At 42.9% G+C, this 19,272-nt stretch overlaps 1 protein-coding gene across 1 annotated transcript in view; it reads left to right on the top strand.

The window, feature by feature from the left end:
- The window catches only part of NEK4 (NIMA related kinase 4), a 54,188-nt gene that overhangs the window by 22,821 nt on the left and 12,095 nt on the right, over positions 1–19,272 (top strand). Inside the window, exons 8-12 of the mRNA XM_066596441.1 lie at positions 4,892–4,948; positions 11,733–11,846; positions 12,453–12,587; positions 12,786–12,855; positions 18,200–18,288. Of these exons, the coding sequence (XP_066452538.1) occupies positions 4,892–4,948; positions 11,733–11,846; positions 12,453–12,587; positions 12,786–12,855; positions 18,200–18,288 (465 nt within the window). The remainder of the gene's footprint in view (positions 1–4,891; positions 4,949–11,732; positions 11,847–12,452; positions 12,588–12,785; positions 12,856–18,199; positions 18,289–19,272) is intronic.

The raw sequence follows: 19,272 nt of genomic DNA, 5'->3' as shown, positions 1-19,272 counted from the left end.
AGTATTTTGGCCTCTATCAAGTAAATGGGGGCATATAGATATATTTTCATAGTTTCAAGTAGATACAGGAAACGGAGCTGTGAATATAGCGTCACCCTATTGTGGGGTGTGACCTAACTGATATGTAACGGACCATGCAGTATCTGAGATTTAGGGATTCTCTAATGTATGTATATGTATGGATGGCCTTTGCTATATAATCTATATGTATGAAGGCGAAAGCCCTCACTGACTGAATGACTGACTGACTGACTGACGCGCCACTAATTCTCTAACTTCCTGGTGTCGTACAAACTTGAAATTTGGCACAACCATTCTTTAGGTCGTAAAATAGAAAAGTAAAAGGGTCACAACTTGATTATTCAATTCTAAGCGCGAAAGTAATTGGCCCCTTATGTAATGTACCTAATCTAATTCTATCTCTAACTTCCTGGTGTTGTACAAACTAGAAATTTGGCACGACCATTCTTTACATCCTAAATAAATAAAGTAAAGGGGTCATAACTTCAATATCCAATTCTAAGCATTAAAAACTGTTTGAAAATCCGTGATACATGAGATCATGTATCATGTTCTTTTCTCAGAAACCATAAAGCCTAGGGAAATTATTTGTATACTGATCTCTGTGTATATCCTGAGCAGAATCTACCTCACCTCTATGTGTATATACTGAGGAGCATCTACCTCACCTCTATGTGTATATCCTGAGGAGAATCTACCTCACCTCTGTGTATATACTGAGGAGAATCTACCTCCCCTCTATGTGTATTTACTGAGGAGAATCTAACTTACCTCTGTGTGCATATACTAAGGAGAGTCTACCTCACCTCTATGTGTATATCCTGAGGAGAATCTACCTCCCTTCTATGTGTATTTACTGAGGAAGATCTAACTTACCTCTGTGTGCATATACTGAGGAGAATCTACCTCACCTCCGTGTGTATTTACTGAGGAGAATATACTGAAAGGCTGTAAAGTATATAAGGAAGTGACCATGGACTGCAGGGATGGAGCATGCCTTTAAGGCTACGAGGCGGCTGCAACCTCCAGTCTCAGGGTAAATTTGAATAAAAAGGGGCGTTACCTTTTTGCTGAGGGACATCAGTACATGCAGTCTTAGGAGAATCTAATGCTCTTCTTTGTGTATTCATGTTTTATTCCTCTGTTCCTCTGAAGTAACCACAACTTCATAACATTTTCCCATGTGAACAACAGGTAAACACCTGTACCAGATTAACTCAGGTGAAGCCGGGTATATCAGCTGACATGTCATATAAGAGTTTCATTGTATATCTCTGATACCCTCTATTAGTTCATTTTGTGATTACAGCCATCTTTGTGCATTTATTTTAAATGTGTTTTTTAGTAAAGATGAGAATTAACATACTAGGTAAGGTTGAAAAAAACATATGTCCATCCAGTTCAGCCTAATACCCCCCCAATGTTGATCCAGAGAAAGGCAAAAAAAAGGGATGAGGTAGAAGTCAGTTTACCTTCATTTGGGCAATCGGAATAATCCCTTTGGTCAATGCTGTCTTTGTTCCAAGTTTATCATGAGCGTTCTCGTTATTACGGTGCATACGGCCTTTGTCAGTTAAACTTATTCTAAACTTTGTCTTAGTCTCTACATTTTTGATACAATGCCAGGTTCAAACGCTAAGGCCTCATGTCCACGGGGAAAATCAGGCCCGCTACGGATTTTCCATGGAGAATCCGCAGTGGGTCCCTCCTGCCCTGTGGACATGAGGGCTGAAATCAGAATATACTCACCTGCTGCGGGCCGTGCGTGTCTTCCCTTCTTCGTGGCCGGATCTTCTTTCTTCGGCCCGGCGGATGTGTTCAGCACGCCACGCGAATGCGCTGGGCACATCTGCCGGGCCGAAGCAAGAAGATCCGACCGGGAAGAAGGGAAGACACGCACGGCCCGCAGCAGGTGAGTATATTCTGATTTTAGGTCTCCTGCGGATCCGGACGGCTTCCATAGGCTTCAATAGAAGCCTGCGGGAGACCCGCACGAAATGGAGCATGGTCAGGATTTTTTCCTGCACGCGGACCCGCGTCTGCAGGGAAAAATGACATCCGCATGTATTTTAGTACCTGCGGGTGTCTAATGCATCCCTATGGGGGCGCGGATCCGCGTGCAGGAAAAACGCTGCGGATTTAAAATTCGAATTCACAAGTGGACATGAGGCCTAAGGGAATACTGGCAGTAAAATATTAAAAAAAATGTTTCCCTTTTGTTAACGTTGCAATTTAAAGTGATTCTGTCACCACGCTCATGCTATCAGAACCACGGTCAGCATAAACCCGTGACAGCGATGCCTGTTGCCCCCATTGGTGTTTTATTCTGAAATGCTATCCTGTTTCTGAAAAAAATCCAAAACAATCACACTTTAAGGCTGGGCGTATTCCCGGCGGAAATCTCGCGGCTTGGCCGCAGCAAAAAAACGCGAGATTTCCCCAGGAAAGCTTTGCTTCAAAACACACGGCACATGTTGGGCAAGTTCACACACATGTTTCTAACACTATGCAGAAGAGAGCTCCATCATCTCAGCTCTCTTCTGCTCATATGTACATTACACTATGCAGAAGAGATGTTGGGCCGCTCTTCTCCATAGTGTAATATGCATGTAAAATATATATCATTTATTCATTGTTATATTATACTTAGATTTAATTTTCAAAAAATTGCTAATAAAATCATCATTTGAGTTCATTTTTATGTGTGTCTGTTGGGTAATTCCAAAGAATCCACAATGCGCTTTCCCACTCAAAGTAAATAAGAGTAGGTGGCAGGGAAATTGGATTTGAAAGGGTTGTCTCTCCCAGCACACTGAATGAAGCCTGACAACTCTCTACCTATACACTAAAAAGGAAAGAACTGACAGTTTTAATGTAGTGAGTTGGGAAAGATCAGCACGGACCACATGCATGACTCAAAACTTAGTTCTGAGTCAAACTTCAAGGTGCCGCAGCATTTCAGAATAAAACATTCAGGGGGCAACAGGCATCCCAGTCTTGGGTTCATGTTGCCCATGATTCACGTAATAAGAAGCCTTGTCTGGTATGGTTGCCTTGGAAATTGCACTACATGCTGTAATTGCTCAGTTTCCTGCCAAAGTCAACTTTGAGAAGCAGCATTGAGTGTTTTGTAAGAAGCGGTACACATTAAATCCGCAATATGCAATAATAAGCACCTTTATTTACATAGCACATAAATATTCTGCAGCACTTTATATCACTTGATATTATGGGTTCTGTCCCCAATAGGGCTCACAATTTCTAAATTCACCTATTAGCATGTTTTGGGGGGAATGTAATAATGCCATATCTGTGCCTTTTATGTGTATGTATATATAGTATGCCTTTTCAAATCTATTCCATTTAAGCCTGAGGGAAGAATTCTGAGTAGGTTTAAAAGCTTGCTGTAACATCATGTATTTTTGTTAGCCATTAACACCTTCCCACTCCAAGGCATACGTTTACGGCCTGGCAGCAGGGTACTTCCTGCAGCAGGGCGTACACTTTTACGTCCCATGGATGGGACGAGATCGGAAGAGATGTTGCGCTATCTGGCAGCGGGAGCCGGCTGTCACTGCAACAGCAAAGGTGCATTGAAGCAGCGACCCCTGCTGTTAACCCCTTCGCTGCCGCGATCTATGTAGATCGGGCATGGGAAGGATTCAGAGTGGGAGCGCGCTCCCTCTATGACGTCATTGGACTCTCGTAATATAATTGCAGAGAACCCAACTGGTTGCCATGGCAACAGGATGCCATATACTGGCGTCCTGTATGGCCTGTGCCTATGATCGCTGTAACAAGCGATAAGGCATTGCAGGAGAGAAGTCCTGCAATGCCTTATCATAGTGATCATCGGTGCTATGCCGTAAGTCCCCCACAGGGACACAAATGGTGTTAAAAAAAGATAAAAATAATGTACAAAAAAATGTAAAAAAAAGAAAAAAAACAACCTTTTTTTGTGCTTTTTCTCATATTGGCATAATAAAATCCCACATGTTTGGTATCGTTGTGTCAGTAACAACGCGTACAATAAGTTGAACACACTTTTTATCCTTGACGGCAAAAAGCGTAGAAAAGCGCTAAAAACAGGCAAAATTCTAATTTTTAGCATTTTGCCTCCCAAAAAATGCCATAAGTGATCAAAAAAGCTGTATGTACCCCAAAACGGTACAAATAAAAACTACAGCTCGTCTTGCAAAAAATAAGCCCTCACACAGCTCCATACATGGAAAAATAAAAGTGTGATAGGACTTTGAATGCAGCGATTCGGAAAAAAAAAATTCCCAAAAAAGGTTGTTTTTTTTTTTTTTTGCAAGAAAGTGGAAACACCTAAAAGAATTTTGGTATCATTGTAATTGTCCTGACCTGCAGTAAAAAATGTATTGTCATTTATTTTTAATGACACAATACATAATTTAAAAAATTATGGCAGAATTGATGCGTTTTCTCTCCCTGTTATCATAAAAAAAATTAAAGTTTTACAATATAGTCTATGTACTCAAAAGTGGCACCAATAAAAACTACAGTTCGTCACGCAAAAAACAAGCCCTTATACGGCCGCATCGACGAAAAATAAAAATTATGGATTTTGAAAAACGGATGAAAATCCTCCAAAAATCGTTGCATACTTAAGCCCAAAATAGGCCCTGTCCTTAAGGGGTTGAAAGGTATCATATCTGCAAGATTACTTGGTTTCTCTTACATTTTTAAGACCTTGAAACATGGGGAAAACATGCATACTCTTTGCAGATATTGTCCATAGTCAAAATCGAACCCAGGACCCTAGCATGCACAGCGCTAACCACTCAAACAACATGACCACAAAATTTTAAAAATCCTAATTTAATTTTTTTTTTCTGTTTCCCTGCAGGAATGTTTAGATTCTACAGAAAAACTCCTTGAGCCATTGGTTACTGTTACAGAACCCGTATGTATAACTTACATGTTTTTATATTAACCGTTTAAAAAGCAGCAATTTCTCAAAATGTTCCTTTTATTTTGTGATCCCCATTTTTTAGGAGATATAACTTTTTTTTTAAATTTCTCTGTTGACATAGCTGTGTATGGGCCATTCATTTTTTTGGGGGGGGGGCATTGTTTTTTTAATAGTATCTAAAAACAAAAATGTAAGGGGGACGAAATAGAAAAGAAAGCGCAATTGCGCTAGTGTATTTTTACGTTTTGGTTTTTACGGTATTCCTGGTGCAGCAAAAATGATATGTTAACTTTATTCTGCGGTCGGTACATATGTGGCAATACCAAATTTATACAATGTTTTTGATGTATTATTACTAGAGATGAGCGAGCACCAAAATGCTCGGGTGCTCGTTGCTCGAGTCGAACTTTCCGCGATGCTCGAGGGTTCGTTTCGAGTAACGAACCCCATTGAAGTCAATGGGCGACTCGAGCATTTTTGTATATCGCCGATGCTCGCTAAGGTTTTCATTTGTGAAAATCTGGGCAATTCAAGAAAGTGATGGGAACGACACAGAAATGGATAGGGCAGGCAAGGGGCTACATGTTGGTCTGCATCTCAAGTTCCCAGGTCCCACTATTAAGCCACAATAGCGGCAAGAGTGGGCCCCCCCCAACAATTTTTACTTCTGAAAAACCCTCATTAGCAAGGCATACCTCAGCTAAGCACCACACTACCTCCAACAAAGCACAATCACTGCCTGCATGACACTCCGCTACCACTTCTCCTGGGTAACATGCTGCCCAACCCCCCCGCCCGACCCAGTGTCCACAGCGCACACCAAAGCGTCCCTGCGCAGCCTTCAGCTGCCCTCATGCCACACGCTGGCCTCATAGCCACACCACCCTCATGTCTATTTATAAGTGCGTCTGCCAAGAGGAGGAACCAGAGGCACACACTGCAGAGGGTTGGCAGGGCCAGGCAGCGACCCTTTTTAAAAGGGGCGGGGCGATGGCCCACAATGCTGTACAGAAGCAATGAGAACTCCAATCCTGTGCCACCTCCGTCAGTAGCTGCAAATGTGGGCATAGCAATGGGGAATCCATGTGCCACACAGTATTCATTCTGTCAAGGTATCGCATAGCTCAATCGACACTGCAAGGGGAAAGCCGTCTGCGCTCTGCCCCCTACCCAACTCAGTCAGTGTCTTTGTGCCAGACAGGTCAAACACCGCGATGGGAGCTAAGTTTGCACCAACAGCATAGGTGGGTCCTAGGAAACCCAAGACATGAACAAAAAATTGATCTGAGCGGCCAAACATGGCAGACTTGCACCGCGCCCACGACATAGGCCTCGGCCCACAGCTTCAGCAATCCTAGGCAGGAAGCGGACTTTCACTGCACCCAGGACATAGGTCTCTTCACAAACCCTCAGCAATCGCGGGCCTACAGCGGACTCCAATGCTAACGTAGCTGTGCACGTCTCATTAGCGCTGTATTGCTCCTGTAGTTTGTCCCAATGCAGTGCCCCGGATAGTAGAGCTAACGTCAGATTAAATACAGGTAGGCTTCGGCCCACACTGCATGCCCCAGTCAGTCCGGGGTTTTTTATAAATAGTCACAGGCAGGTACAACTCCGCAATGGGAATTCCGTGTGCACCCACAGCATGGGTGGCTCCCTGGAACCCACCGGCGGTACATAAACAAATCCCATTGCAGTGCCCAGCACAGCTGAGGTAACGTCAGATTAAATGCAGGTGGGCTTCGGCCCACACTGCATGCCCCAGTCTGACCGGGGTTTTTAATACATAGACACTGTTAGGTACAAATCCCTAATGTGAAGTCCCTGCGGACCCACAGCATGGGTGGCTCCCTGGAACCCATCGGCGGTACATAAATGTATCCCATTGCAGTGCTCAGCAGAGCTAACGTCACATACGATACAGGTGGGATTCGGCCCACAGTGCATGCCCCAGTCAGACTGGTAATATGTACCTTAACAGTAACCGCGTTGGTGGGAAATGGCCTCGCCACCATCATGTCTTTGGGAAGCCTCCGTTTCCACACCACAGTGACATAGCATTAGCAGCGGTATAGTCAGAGCCCAGAATTAGTAACATTTCAGCGGTAGCATTAGGGACAGGCCCCAGTAACATATTACTAGCAGCAGTATAGGGGGAGCACAGTCTTAGTTCCATTTCAGTAGTAGTAGCAGTCAAGACAGGCCCCAGTAACAATTCCGAAGCAGCAGTATAGGGGGAGCACAGTCTTAGTTCCATTTCAGTACCGTATATACCGGCGTATAAGGCGACGGGGCGTATAAGACGACCCCCCAACTTTCACCTTATACGCCGGTATTACAGTGGAGAAAAAAAAAATCAGTACTCACCTCCCCCGGTGTTCTGTCGCGCTCCGGCAGGATGTCGCTCGCTCCTCGTCCCCGACGCAGCATTGCTTTCTGAATGCGGGGCTTGAAATCCCCGCCTCCAGAAAGCTAATACACACGCCGTCAGCCAGTTACATCCATTCAATGACATCATTGAATGGCTGTGATTGGCTAAAACACACGTGGCTTCAGCCAATCACACTATTCAATGACATCATTGAATGGGTGTGATTGCTAACACACGTGCACCTTCAGCCAATCACAGCCATTCAATGATGTCATTGAATAGTGTGATTGGCTGAAGCCACGTGTGTTTTAGCCAATCACAGCCATTCAATGCTGTCATTGAATAGCTGTACCGGCTGACGGCGTGTGTATTAGCTTTCTGGAAGCGGGGATTTCAAGCCCCGCATTCAGAAAGCAATGCTGCGCCGGGGACGAGGAGCGAGCGACATCCTGCCGGAGCGCGACAGAACGCCGGGGGAGGTGAGTAATGATTTTTTTTTTTTACACTTTTTTTTTTTGTATTACCGGTGCATAAGACGACCCCCGACTGCAGAGCAGATTTTTCGGGGTTCAAAAGTCGTCTTATACGCCGGTATATACGGTAGTAGTAGCAGTCAAGACAGGCCACAGTAACATTCCCGTTGCAGCAGTTAGGGAGATAACAGTCTCTTTCACATTTCAGTAGTTGCAGTATAGACAAGGCCCCAGTTACATTTATGTAGCAAAAGTGTAGGCCAACCCCACACACCTTCCTGTAGCATGAGTGCAGGCGAAGCCCATAAAAATTACAAGGATTACACTGTAGGCGAGGGCCCAAAAAAATTGGTGTACCAACAGCACTAATGTACCTCAGAAAAATTGGCCATGCCCAACCAAGAAGGCAGGTGAAACCCATTAATCGCTTTGGTTACTGTGGCTTAATTTGTAACTAGGCCTGGAGGCAGCCCAGTTAAAATAAAAATTGGTTCAGGTGCAAGTTTCAACGCTTTAATGAGAATTGAAACGTATAAACATTGTTTACAAAAGTAATATGACTGAGCCTTGTGGGCCTAAGAAAAATTGCCAGTTCGGCGTGATTATGTGAGGTTTCAGTAGGAGGAGCAGGAGGAGGAGGATGAATATGATACACAGATTGATGAAGCTAAAAGGTCCCCGTTTTTTATGGTGATAGAGAACGATGTTTCCATCCGCGGGTGCAGCCTACGTATTGTTTAGGTACCGCTGCTGTCCACTGGTGGAGAAGAGAAGTCTGGGGAAATCCAGGCTTTGTTCATCTTTATGAGTGTAAGCCTGTCGGCACTGTCAGTTGACAGGCGGCTACGCTTATCCGTGATTATTCACCCAGCCGCACTAAACACCCTCTCTGACAAGACGCTAGCCGCAGGGCAAGCAAGCACCTCCAGGGCATACAGCGCGAGTTCAGGCCACGTGTCCAGCTTCGACATCGGCGTCACGGAGGATGGTCGTGCGATCGGCTACGTACTCCCTAACCATCCTTTTACAGTGCTCCCGCACTATCCCCAGCAGACACGCAATAAACTGAAGACGGTCACAGGCAGCCCAAATATAGTATTTTTCCCGAATTTTTTGGAAAAAGCCCACTGCCTATATAGCCAGTATACCTCTTTCCCTGTACCACTGTCCCTGCCTCACCAGTACTGCCCCTATACTCTGTAAAATGACTGCAGACTGAGGACGCTATGGTCTGCACGCCCGATATACAAAAAAAAAAAATTGTGCAACACTGCTAAAAACAGCCTCAACAGTACTACACACGGTCAGATGTGGCCCTAAGAAGGACCGTTGGGGTTCTTGAAGACTGAAATAACACCTAACACTCTCCCTATAGCAGCTACAGCAAGACAGCACTTTCCCTGATCTCTGTCAGCATGCATCTGTGGCGAGCCGCCGGCGGGGCAGATTTAAATACTCGGGTGTCATCTGATCTCCCCAGCCACTCACTGCAGGGGTGTGGGATAGGGCTGGAACGTCACAGGAGGAAGTTGTAATGCCTTCCCTGTGCTTCTATTGGCCAGAAAAGCGCGCAAATTTCTCAGTGAAGGAAATGTAATGGAGTCGAGCACTGCGTGGTGCTCGTCTCGAGTAACGAGCATCTCGAACACCCTAATACTCAAACGAGCATCAAACTCGGACGAATACGCTCGCTCATCTCTAATTATTACTTTTTTAAAAACAGTTATTTGCGTGGGCAACTTGTAGGTTTTATTGGTACCGTTTTGGGACTTTTTATTCATTTTTTTTTTTTTTTTTAAGAGCCCCTTAGGGTGGGCTCACACGTGCGTGTTTTTACAACAATGCATTCCCTATGGTGTGTTCACATGTCCGTACTTTGCAGGTGCATGCCTGCAAAGATAAGACATGCGTGCACAATTGGGAATGCACGCATTGTTTTCAATGGAGTCGCAGTTGCTGCCGGCGGCTCCATTGAAAACAATTGTCTGCTGGCACCCCTGCATTTTTTTCAGGGAAGGGCTTTACATATAAGCCCTTCCCTGAAAAAAAAACTTTTTAGTGTTAAAAAAAAGCTCACCCTCCGCCGCTGCCGTGACTCCCTTGGGCATGAAGAAAACATCTGCCGCATGCGGCAGATGTTTTCTTCACCCCCGCTAGTTAAAAGAATTCCCTGCTGCTACATCTGCGTTAGAGAATCCTGCTGCCGGCATCCCAGTCAATGGCTCTTCAGGGAAGGGCTTCATAAACCCTTCCCTGAAAAGCCATTTAAAATGGTGTAAAAAATACTCACCTCCCTTCGGCTGCCGGGCTCAACCGTGTCTTCTCCTGGCTGTCCCCGGATCTGTAGATCTCAGCTATCAGCAGGCGGGGATTTTAAATCCCCGCCTGCTGGTAGCTCTGATTGGGATTGGCAGAGCACTTCACCCAATCCCAGTCAGAGCTACCAGCAGGCAGGGATTTTAAATCCCCACCTGCTGGTAACTCTAATTGTGATTGGCTGAAGCACTTCATCAAATCACAATCAGAGCTACTAGCATACGGGGATTTTAAATCCCCAGCTGCTGATAGCTCAAAACAGCAGTGGAGAGCTGGGGACAGCGGCAGAAATCGCCGCTGAGCCCCGGCAGCCGTCAATGGCTTTCCAGGGAAGGGCTTCATAAGCCCTTCCCTGAAAAGCCATTTAAATAGTGTCCAAAAAAAATAAATACTCACCAGCCAGGGCTCAGCCGCGGCTTCTGCCGCTGTCCCGGCATCCCCGGCTGCTAATAGCTCAGAACTACAGAGCCAGGGACAGCGGCAGGAGCCGTGGCTGAGCCCCGGCAGGTGAGTGTTCCATTTTTTTTTTTTACACTACTTTTAAATGGCTTTTCAGGGAAGGGCTTATGAAACCCTTTCCTGAAAAGCCATTTACTGCTGCTGGGGCTCAGCGGCGACTTCTGCCGCTGTCACCGGCTCTGTAGCGCTGCTGAGCTATTAGCAGACAGGGATTTAAAATATTTTTTTATATATATTTTTAAAAATATTTTTTAGTATATAGTACTTAACTTATTTTTTCAGGAATTATTTTTTAGTCCCCGTAGAGGACTTGGACCTGCAGTAGCTTGATTGTTTCTACAGTATACTGCAATATACTTAAGTACTGCAGTATATTGTATTTTTAGCGATAATCCATTAAGCTAAATAGACTGTAATACATGGCAGCCCTGAGGGTCAATTTTATTTGAGCCCCTCCAGCTGACTGCTTAAATGCTCTGCCAGCTATCCGAAACAACTGATAACTTTTAGGCCTCATGTCCACGGGCAAAAGAAGAATTAAAATCCGCAGCGGATTTTAACTCCTCTCCTGCCCGCGGATCCGCATCCCATAGGGATGCATTGACCACCCGCGGGTAGATAAATACCCGTGGATGGTCAATAAAAGTGATTTAAAAAAAAAAATGGAGCATAAAAAAATCTGGACCATGCTCTATTTTCGTGCGGGTCTCCCGCGGGGATGGCTCCCGCGGGCTTCTATTGAAGCCTATGGAAGCCGTCCGGATCCGCGGGAGACCAAAATTGGAATTTCCTCACCTGCTCCGGATCTTCCCCTCGCCGCTGCTTCATCTTCTCTCCGTCGCGGCCGGATCTCCTTTCTTCGGGCCGGCGCATGCGCGGGGCACGCAACCGACGTGCCCTGCGCATCCGCCGAGCCGAAGAAAGAAGATCCGGCCGCGACGGAGAGAAGATGAAGCTGCGGCGAAGGGAAGATCCGGAGCGGGCGAGAGGTGAGTTTATTCTTATTTTTATGCCTCATGTCCGCTGGGCAGGAGGGACCCGCTACGGATTCTCCATGGAGAATCCGTAGCGGGCCTGATTTTCCCCGTGGACATGAGGCCTTATAGTAACACGCGTCAAGTGACAATTTAGAATCTATTATCTTGTTTTATTACAGGATGCAGTAGTGGCCAAAAGTGAAATACTGCCTAATAATTCTGTATCTGAGCCATCTTTATCCAGACATCGAAGACACAAGATGAGAGAAGAAATGTCCTCACACCCAGAGCAGGTGAACATCATTAAAAGACTATGGTTTACTTAACAGCTACTGAGAACTAACCTAGCACTAGGCGAGTCCATCGTGGCTAGTACCAGATTTACATCTCTGCAACTCAGTTAAAATATGGCATGCATCTGTACTGCCTTCATTCCTTAACTCACTTCAAAGGGTACACTGTATATTATTGAACTGGTACCTTTTTCAATTCAGTAATTCTCAGCAAATAGAGCTGTATGACATGTAAATAGTACATTTAAATTACGCCAACTTCCATCTGTATTAACTTCAGTTCAGCTCTCCCGCCAGAGCCCTAATCATGTACCTGTTCTGCCTGATGAAGCTCAAATACACTTAGTTTATTTCAAAACTTCTTAATCTGAATAACGGATAGATCAATCAGAGCAGCCAGTATAATTTCTGAGCCTCCTAACAAGACAAAACTTTGCTTCACTGGCAGTCTAATCGATTTGTGTTGGTGAGAGAGGAACTCAGATTATGCCATTTACAGGAAAAAGGTACGATGTGAGTAAATACAATGTGCGCGTAGCGCTGTGTAATATATTGGTGCATTACAAGTAGTGGGAAATAAATGATAGAATCTCAATGTGTTTCTAGTTTCCTTTAGTGTATCCAAGACCTCTACCTTCTCCTCCTGCTTTACGAGCTGCTCCAAAATCCCATAGCAGTCCGGAAAGAAAAGCCACTACTGCAGACTCCAACAATGGTTCAAAGCCTAGCAGTCTATCTCAGGTATAGGGTGTAATGACTTTCACAAACCGCCTATTTACCAATATTAGAATAACAAGACTCTTTACCCTTGGGGGATACTTTTGTGAGTGTATTGTGGATTGTCTACAGGACATCACTGCAAGGTCATGACCTTTGTTTGATTGTCTTATAACTTTTTGGTTTGTGCCCTGTAGTGAACTTCTGTTTACTTTTATAAAGGATCATCGACCTTTGTCAGCGAGAGAAAGACGACGACTTAAACAGTCTCAAGAGGAACTAACAACAGCTGGTGAGTTATGTAATTTCATGACTATTATTTAGTGTTACACTTAGGGTTGATTAATTTAGCGTTTACATGAAGCAGGATTTTGAATTTCCTCAAAATTGTGGAATCTATATTGGCTTCGTCTACGTGGGCATTGCTAATATTGGCCCAAGGGGAAGCCACGGTGGGACAGGATAAAAGTTTTGGAGGCAATTGGCTGAGCAGTACAGCATACTGATGAGCTGCGGAATGATGCTGAATAAAGCCTAGCACTAATAAACCAAGCCATGGCTAATCAGTGCTGTGCTTGTATATTACACTGTCTTCCAGCTCATGACAGTGCTGTCAGTTGCATATGAGCTCCACAGAGGAGAAGAAGGCTCATTGTGATTACTGAGCGAGGAAGCTACATGGGAGGAGCCGCTGCGCTGTAAATGGGGAAAGCTGGGCAGACTAAGGTTCACTTGAACGTATGGTAATATGCTGCATACAAATGCAGCACTTTACTGGGGTGTCGAACGGCATATGGCTGTGTATTGTGGTTTTTTTGCCTGCGCTTGACCGCGTATCTCATGCATGCTATCATGCATTGGCTTCCTTTTTTTTTTTCTTTACTTTCCCTCTATTGTCTTTTAGCAGAGTTGCATAAAAACGTGTATGTACAGTGTTTTCATATGTACCCATAAAGAACAATAGGGCTCTATTGCGCGTAATAATAGAACATTGCAGTATAATAGAACATGCTGCTTTCTTTTTTACATATGTATTATATGCAATGAATATACGCAAATGTGGGTGGAGCAGCGATATTCAATGTATTTGAATTGCTGCAATTTACTGCATATTGAACACACGTACATTGTGTACATAATACGCAATTCAAATTCGCTCAGGTGAGCCTGACCTAAGGGAAGATCCTGTGATGTATTGAATGGGGGTGGAAGATTGTGCTGACTGGTGGAGGGAAATGCATGCACAACAGTTACTTAATATGTACTGATTGCACTGTCTCATGTGATTGTGATAATCATCAGTATATATTCAGGAATTGTTTTTTATGCATTTCCCTTATGTAAAAATATTTGTCTCCTGGTATTCTTGTGGAATAGACTAGAGACTTCTGGTAAATTAAAGTGTATTCACAGCCGACCAAGAGCATTATCCTATTCGGCAGAAATCGAGATAATGCTAACAGAAGAATGGGAGGGACACTGTTTTTATACATGTAAAGTCTTCATTATACATCCAGTCCTCATCCCGATTGGATGTTTAACATTTGCAGATTATATATGGAATACTTTCATACATGTAGACATCTTTTACTGTTGGCATTTACATGGTCAGCAGATGGCTATGAGGATAAAATCTATTTATGGCTTCTCAATGAATGTGATTAACTGAGAATGTAGTAATGTAGCAAAACAGGGCACTTTTAATTCTAGTTTTTCTCCTTCATTCTTTCAGGCTGGGCTCACCCCTGCACTATTATTTCCAAAAGCAAAGCAATAACTAAGCAATAACTGATGAGCTGCTTCCAGCACATGACTGGCAGGAATGGTGCCCGGCAGACCCTATTGTCTATAATGGGGTGCATTGGGTTTCTGTCATGTTGTCCTGGACAAAATAGCACAGCGTGCTGTGCTATTTCGTCGAGGATTATGTGCCGGATCATAGCCTTGGCTTGCTTAACAAGAAACAGAAAATCGAGATTCAAATTGAGAATTAAGAAAAGTTTGGAAAAATTTGGGCTTTTAACTTTACACAAAATCTCCCAGCCCTAGTTACAGTGGAATATTTTATTTGTATGACATTGGGGGTGCTATGTAGGGCCAGTAGCATTCTGGCTAGTACAGCGCAATAACCTTAGCAATAGTTAAGGGAGTTGGCCACTTTACAATTAATATTAACTTAATATTAATATCTGTAATTAACTTACTAATGTATGACTTTCTGCCGTGAACTTCAAAAACCACACATGCTGCTCAGCAACCTACGCATCCTGTTAGGACAGCTCCTGTGTCCATGATATGCCTACACGTATAAAGGGGCATGTGATCATACATTGCACTCACTGTCCTTCATGGTAGTACTTGGAGTGAAGGCACAGTAAAGAAGACTCAGTCACTTGTAGGTTAACATGCCGTTCCGTATGTAGTGATGTTTTGGTCTGAGTAGCTGTCAGATGGGCAGCCGAGTAGTGCGCGTGGCTTCAGTAATTCAGCAGAAGGACCACTGCAGGAATTAGTACGTTAATAAGCTAATAATAAAATATGCCAGGTATTGACCGAAATGCCTTTAACCTATTAACGCCGCGGGACATAAAATTATATCCTGTAGATGACGTGGGCTCATTTACTCCTACTGCGGCAGCGGGGATCGATAAGAACCGTGATTCCCACTGTAAACCCCCCAACATGCCGCAATCTATGTAGATCGCAGCATGTAAAGAGCTCACAGAGGGAGCTTGCTTCTTCTGTGACGCCATTAGCTCTCTGCAATGTAAAATCATGGAAGGCTGATGGGTTGCCATGGCAACCGGATGCCAGGAAGTGGTGTCCCGGCACACTGTGCATTAGTATGCATCATTAGTCTAAGACACTACATGCTGCTTTGATTGAGTAATGCTGTCCATGTGAGCAGTACTGACCAGTCAGGGTGGCATGTAGTGTCTTAGGCTACCAATGCGTACTAATGCACAGTGTGCATCAGGTAACCAGAGAAGCCGTTCAGCCATCTTTGTTTGTCAAGAGCCTGAGGCTCTCTTTAAATTATGGTTCAAAAATATTTTATTGTTATTACAAACGCCATAGAACAATGGTACATCATACATTGTCGTGTACACTTTTTGCAAGAATGATATATTACAGATCATCATTTCTTTAAATGATCAATGTGGCATGCTGGATTCTTTAACCCCTTGAGTGGCGGGTTTCTCACCCCCCTGTCAGACCCACCAGGACAGGTTTTGTAAATGGTCTAATCATTTAATTTCAACTCATTTCCCAGTCGCGTTCCAAGAGCCATAATTTTTTTCATTTTTACATTAACACAGCCATGCGAGGGCTTGTTTTTTGCAGGACAAGTTGTACTTTTTGATGGCCTCATTTTTGGGTATATATAAAGTATTGCATAACTTTTGTAAAAACATTTGTAGGGAGATTGGGGGAAAAAAAAGAAATTCTGCCATTTGTCTTTTGCAGAAAGTGTAAATATGATAACATTATTCGCTGAGTCAACATGATTCCGGCGATACCAAGTTTATACAGTTTTTTTATGTTTTGCTATTTTTGTACATTTAAAACCTTTTTTTTTCTTAAAGATCTGCTTTTGTGTCGCCACATTCCAAGAGCCGTATCATTTTATTTTTCCATTGCCAGAGCTCTAGAAGGCCTTGTTTTTTGCAGGATGAACTCCAGTCTTCATTTATCAAATTTTTTGGAACATGTAAAATTTTGATCGCTTTTTATTCCATTTTTTCTAGTGGCAAGATTAACAAAATCTGTAATTCTGGCATGTTTTCTATTTTTATTTTTCACTGCATTCTCTGAGCAGTGTAACTAATATATTAAACTAATTCTACAGGCAAGTACGATTATGCCAATACCAAATTGTAAAAGTTTTTTTTTTTCTTTTTTGCTACTTTTTCACGGTTAAAAAAAAAAAGTAATAAAGTTGAAATCACCCTCCTTTTGCAATATCTATAATAAAAAAATCTAAATCATAAAATCTGTGAGAATCTAAATCGCCACGTCCGTAAAAGTCCGATCTATCAAAGTAGTGCATTATTTATCCCGCACGGTGAACGTAGTCCAAAAAGAAAAATAAAGAACGCCAGAAATGCACTTTTTCAGTCACCCTGTCTCCCAGAAAAAATGTAATAAAAAGTGATCCAAAAGTCGTATGTATTCCAAATTAGTACTAACGTAAACTACAGGACATCTCGCAAAAAATGCGCCCTCACACAACTACGTCGATGGAAAAGTAAAAAAGTTATTGCACACAGAAGATGCAGCAGAAAATAATTGTAGAAAAAGTAAATGTCTTTGAAAAAAATACAAGTACTACAGCAACAAAAAAAAACACTATACAAGTTTGGTATCGTAGTAATTGTACTGACCCATAAAATAAAGCTATCATGTCATTTTTGTTGCAGTTTGTGTGCTGTAGAAACAAAGTGCACTGAAAGATGGCGGAATGTCCTTTTTTTTTTTTCTTTTTTTTTAAATTTTTTTTCATTTTACTTCATCTTTAAAAAAGGAATGCTCCCGGTTTGGGAGTTGCTTATATTTAATATAAAAAAATTCAATAAAGAATTCTGTAAAAGTTTTTCAGTACATTATATGGTACTTTAAATAGCACCATTGAAAAATACAACTCGTCCCGCAAAAAACAAGCCCCCATACAGCTACGTCGATAAATAAATAAAGGAGTTATGATTTTTTAAACGGGGGGAGGAAAAAAAGAAAAGGGGGGAAAAAAGAAAAAAAGGGACCGTGTCATTAAGGGGTTAAATAATGTACTAACTTCCTTCTCTGGGTCATTACAACGCAGGAATACCACATGTGTAATTTTGTTTTTAAATTTTAATTTTTTAAAAATTAAAGGGAGACAAATGTTTTTATTTTTTTTGACTCTTTAGGGGACTTCTACAGAGACCCATCAAGACTCCCTGATCACATTCCAGGGGTCCGATGGTGACAGCCCTTTACATGCTGCAGTTGCATAGACCACAGCATTTAAAGGGTTAACACAGCAGAGATCGGGGGTTTTCTCCATTCTCTACTGTGTAGAGCTAGTGCCTGGCTATCCTCTGACAGCCAAGCACCAGTTCTCCCTGCCACAGAGATCATGGGCTGGCTTCTGACAAGCCAATGGTCTCTATGGCAGTCTGTAAACAAAGCAGTGCAGGAGTTTGAAAATAGAAGCGGGAGATTGCCCACAGATAGGCAATAACTTCCTGCTTCTGTTTTCCAAAGTCCTGCACTGTTCTGTGTGGGTCTGTGCAGGCAGAGTACAGTGCCACAGCTTATGGTTTTAATTTTCAAATGTGTGACATCCAAGAAAATGTGAAATTTAAAATAAGAAAAGTCATAATATATTGCACCTCCATATCCCTGTATTTTCTGAAAATAGGCATCCAGCATAGGGTCAAAATGTCACTCAGCACTTCACACTCATGATCTCCTTCTGTATCAAACAATTATTTTCTGTACAAATGCATGTTTGTGACAAAAAGGATGACCCAAGCAGAGTCTTAGACACACAGCAGTTGCAATGCCAAATGTAATGTAAACCACAATCCGAGTTACTTGTAAAAGGTTATTTACTATTAAAAGCATGCTTAAATGTCATTTCTTTCTCTCTCAAGCGCCTCCTGTCAGAAGAAGCTCTGTCCAAGCTGTTGATGGAGGGCAAGCAGTAAATTCTGCCTATTTGTCATTGCCAAGTGTACATGAGGTGAGTTCTGCCAAAGTTAACCTATTGTTTTCATGATTGCTTCTTAACCCCTTCCACTACTATACTTAAATATACACCATGCGGTTGTAGGGGTTGTATGGAGCAGGCTCGGAAGCCAAGGCAACTACATACGCAGAGTTTGGATTAGCTCCTATCTTGGCCATTTAACTGTTTTAGATGCCACAGTTACTCCTGATTGCACCACCTAAGCAGCTAGCTGCCCCCATGTCGTGATCACATTGTGCCAGTTGGTTGGCATGGCAGCCTTTGGGGCCTTGTAAAGACCATACATGGATGCCTTTTAAGTCCTCAGCAGGGCTAAATGGGCTGCACTAAAAAGTATTATATACCGCAATATAAATTGGAAGTGAGCAAGTGGATTGCAAGTTCAGGTCCCATATGGGAACTGAATAAAATGTAAAAAAAACCTGATATTGCCATGTCTGTAAAAGTCACAACTATTAAAATATTGCAATGTTGATCTCACAAGGTGAACACTGTAAGAAAGAAAAATGCTCAGTGCTGGGATTGCATTTTTCTTGGGGCACGCTATCTACTAAAAAAAAATTAAATAAGAATTGAGCAAAAAGTCCTACTTATCCAAAGATGGTACCAATAATACCTACATTTTGCCCTGCCGGTTAAAGGTCTTCACACAGCCCAGTCGAGAAAAAATAAAGTTATGGGTCTTAGAATATGATGATGGAAAGCAATAAAAAAAATTGAAAATTTAGTATTACGGTAATTGTTCTCAAGTACAGAATAAGGTGAGGGTCATTTTTACTGCACTCCAAAGCTGTAGCATTAGAAGCCCCCACCCCCCAAATTGGAGCAGTTGCGTTTTTTTTTTTATTTACTTATTTCATCCTACTTAAAAACTTTAAGCTTTTAAGTACATTATATTGTACATCAAACTCCACCTTTTTTCAGGAAAACAACTCGTCCCACAAAAATAAGCCCTCATACAGCTATTTTAATGGAAAA

This window comes from Eleutherodactylus coqui, chromosome 3, assembly GCF_035609145.1.
Source record: "Eleutherodactylus coqui strain aEleCoq1 chromosome 3, aEleCoq1.hap1, whole genome shotgun sequence".
NCBI lineage: Eukaryota > Metazoa > Chordata > Amphibia > Anura > Eleutherodactylidae > Eleutherodactylus > Eleutherodactylus coqui.
Note: the sequence above shows the minus strand (reverse complement) of the source record. Positions and strands in the feature narration are given on the sequence as shown.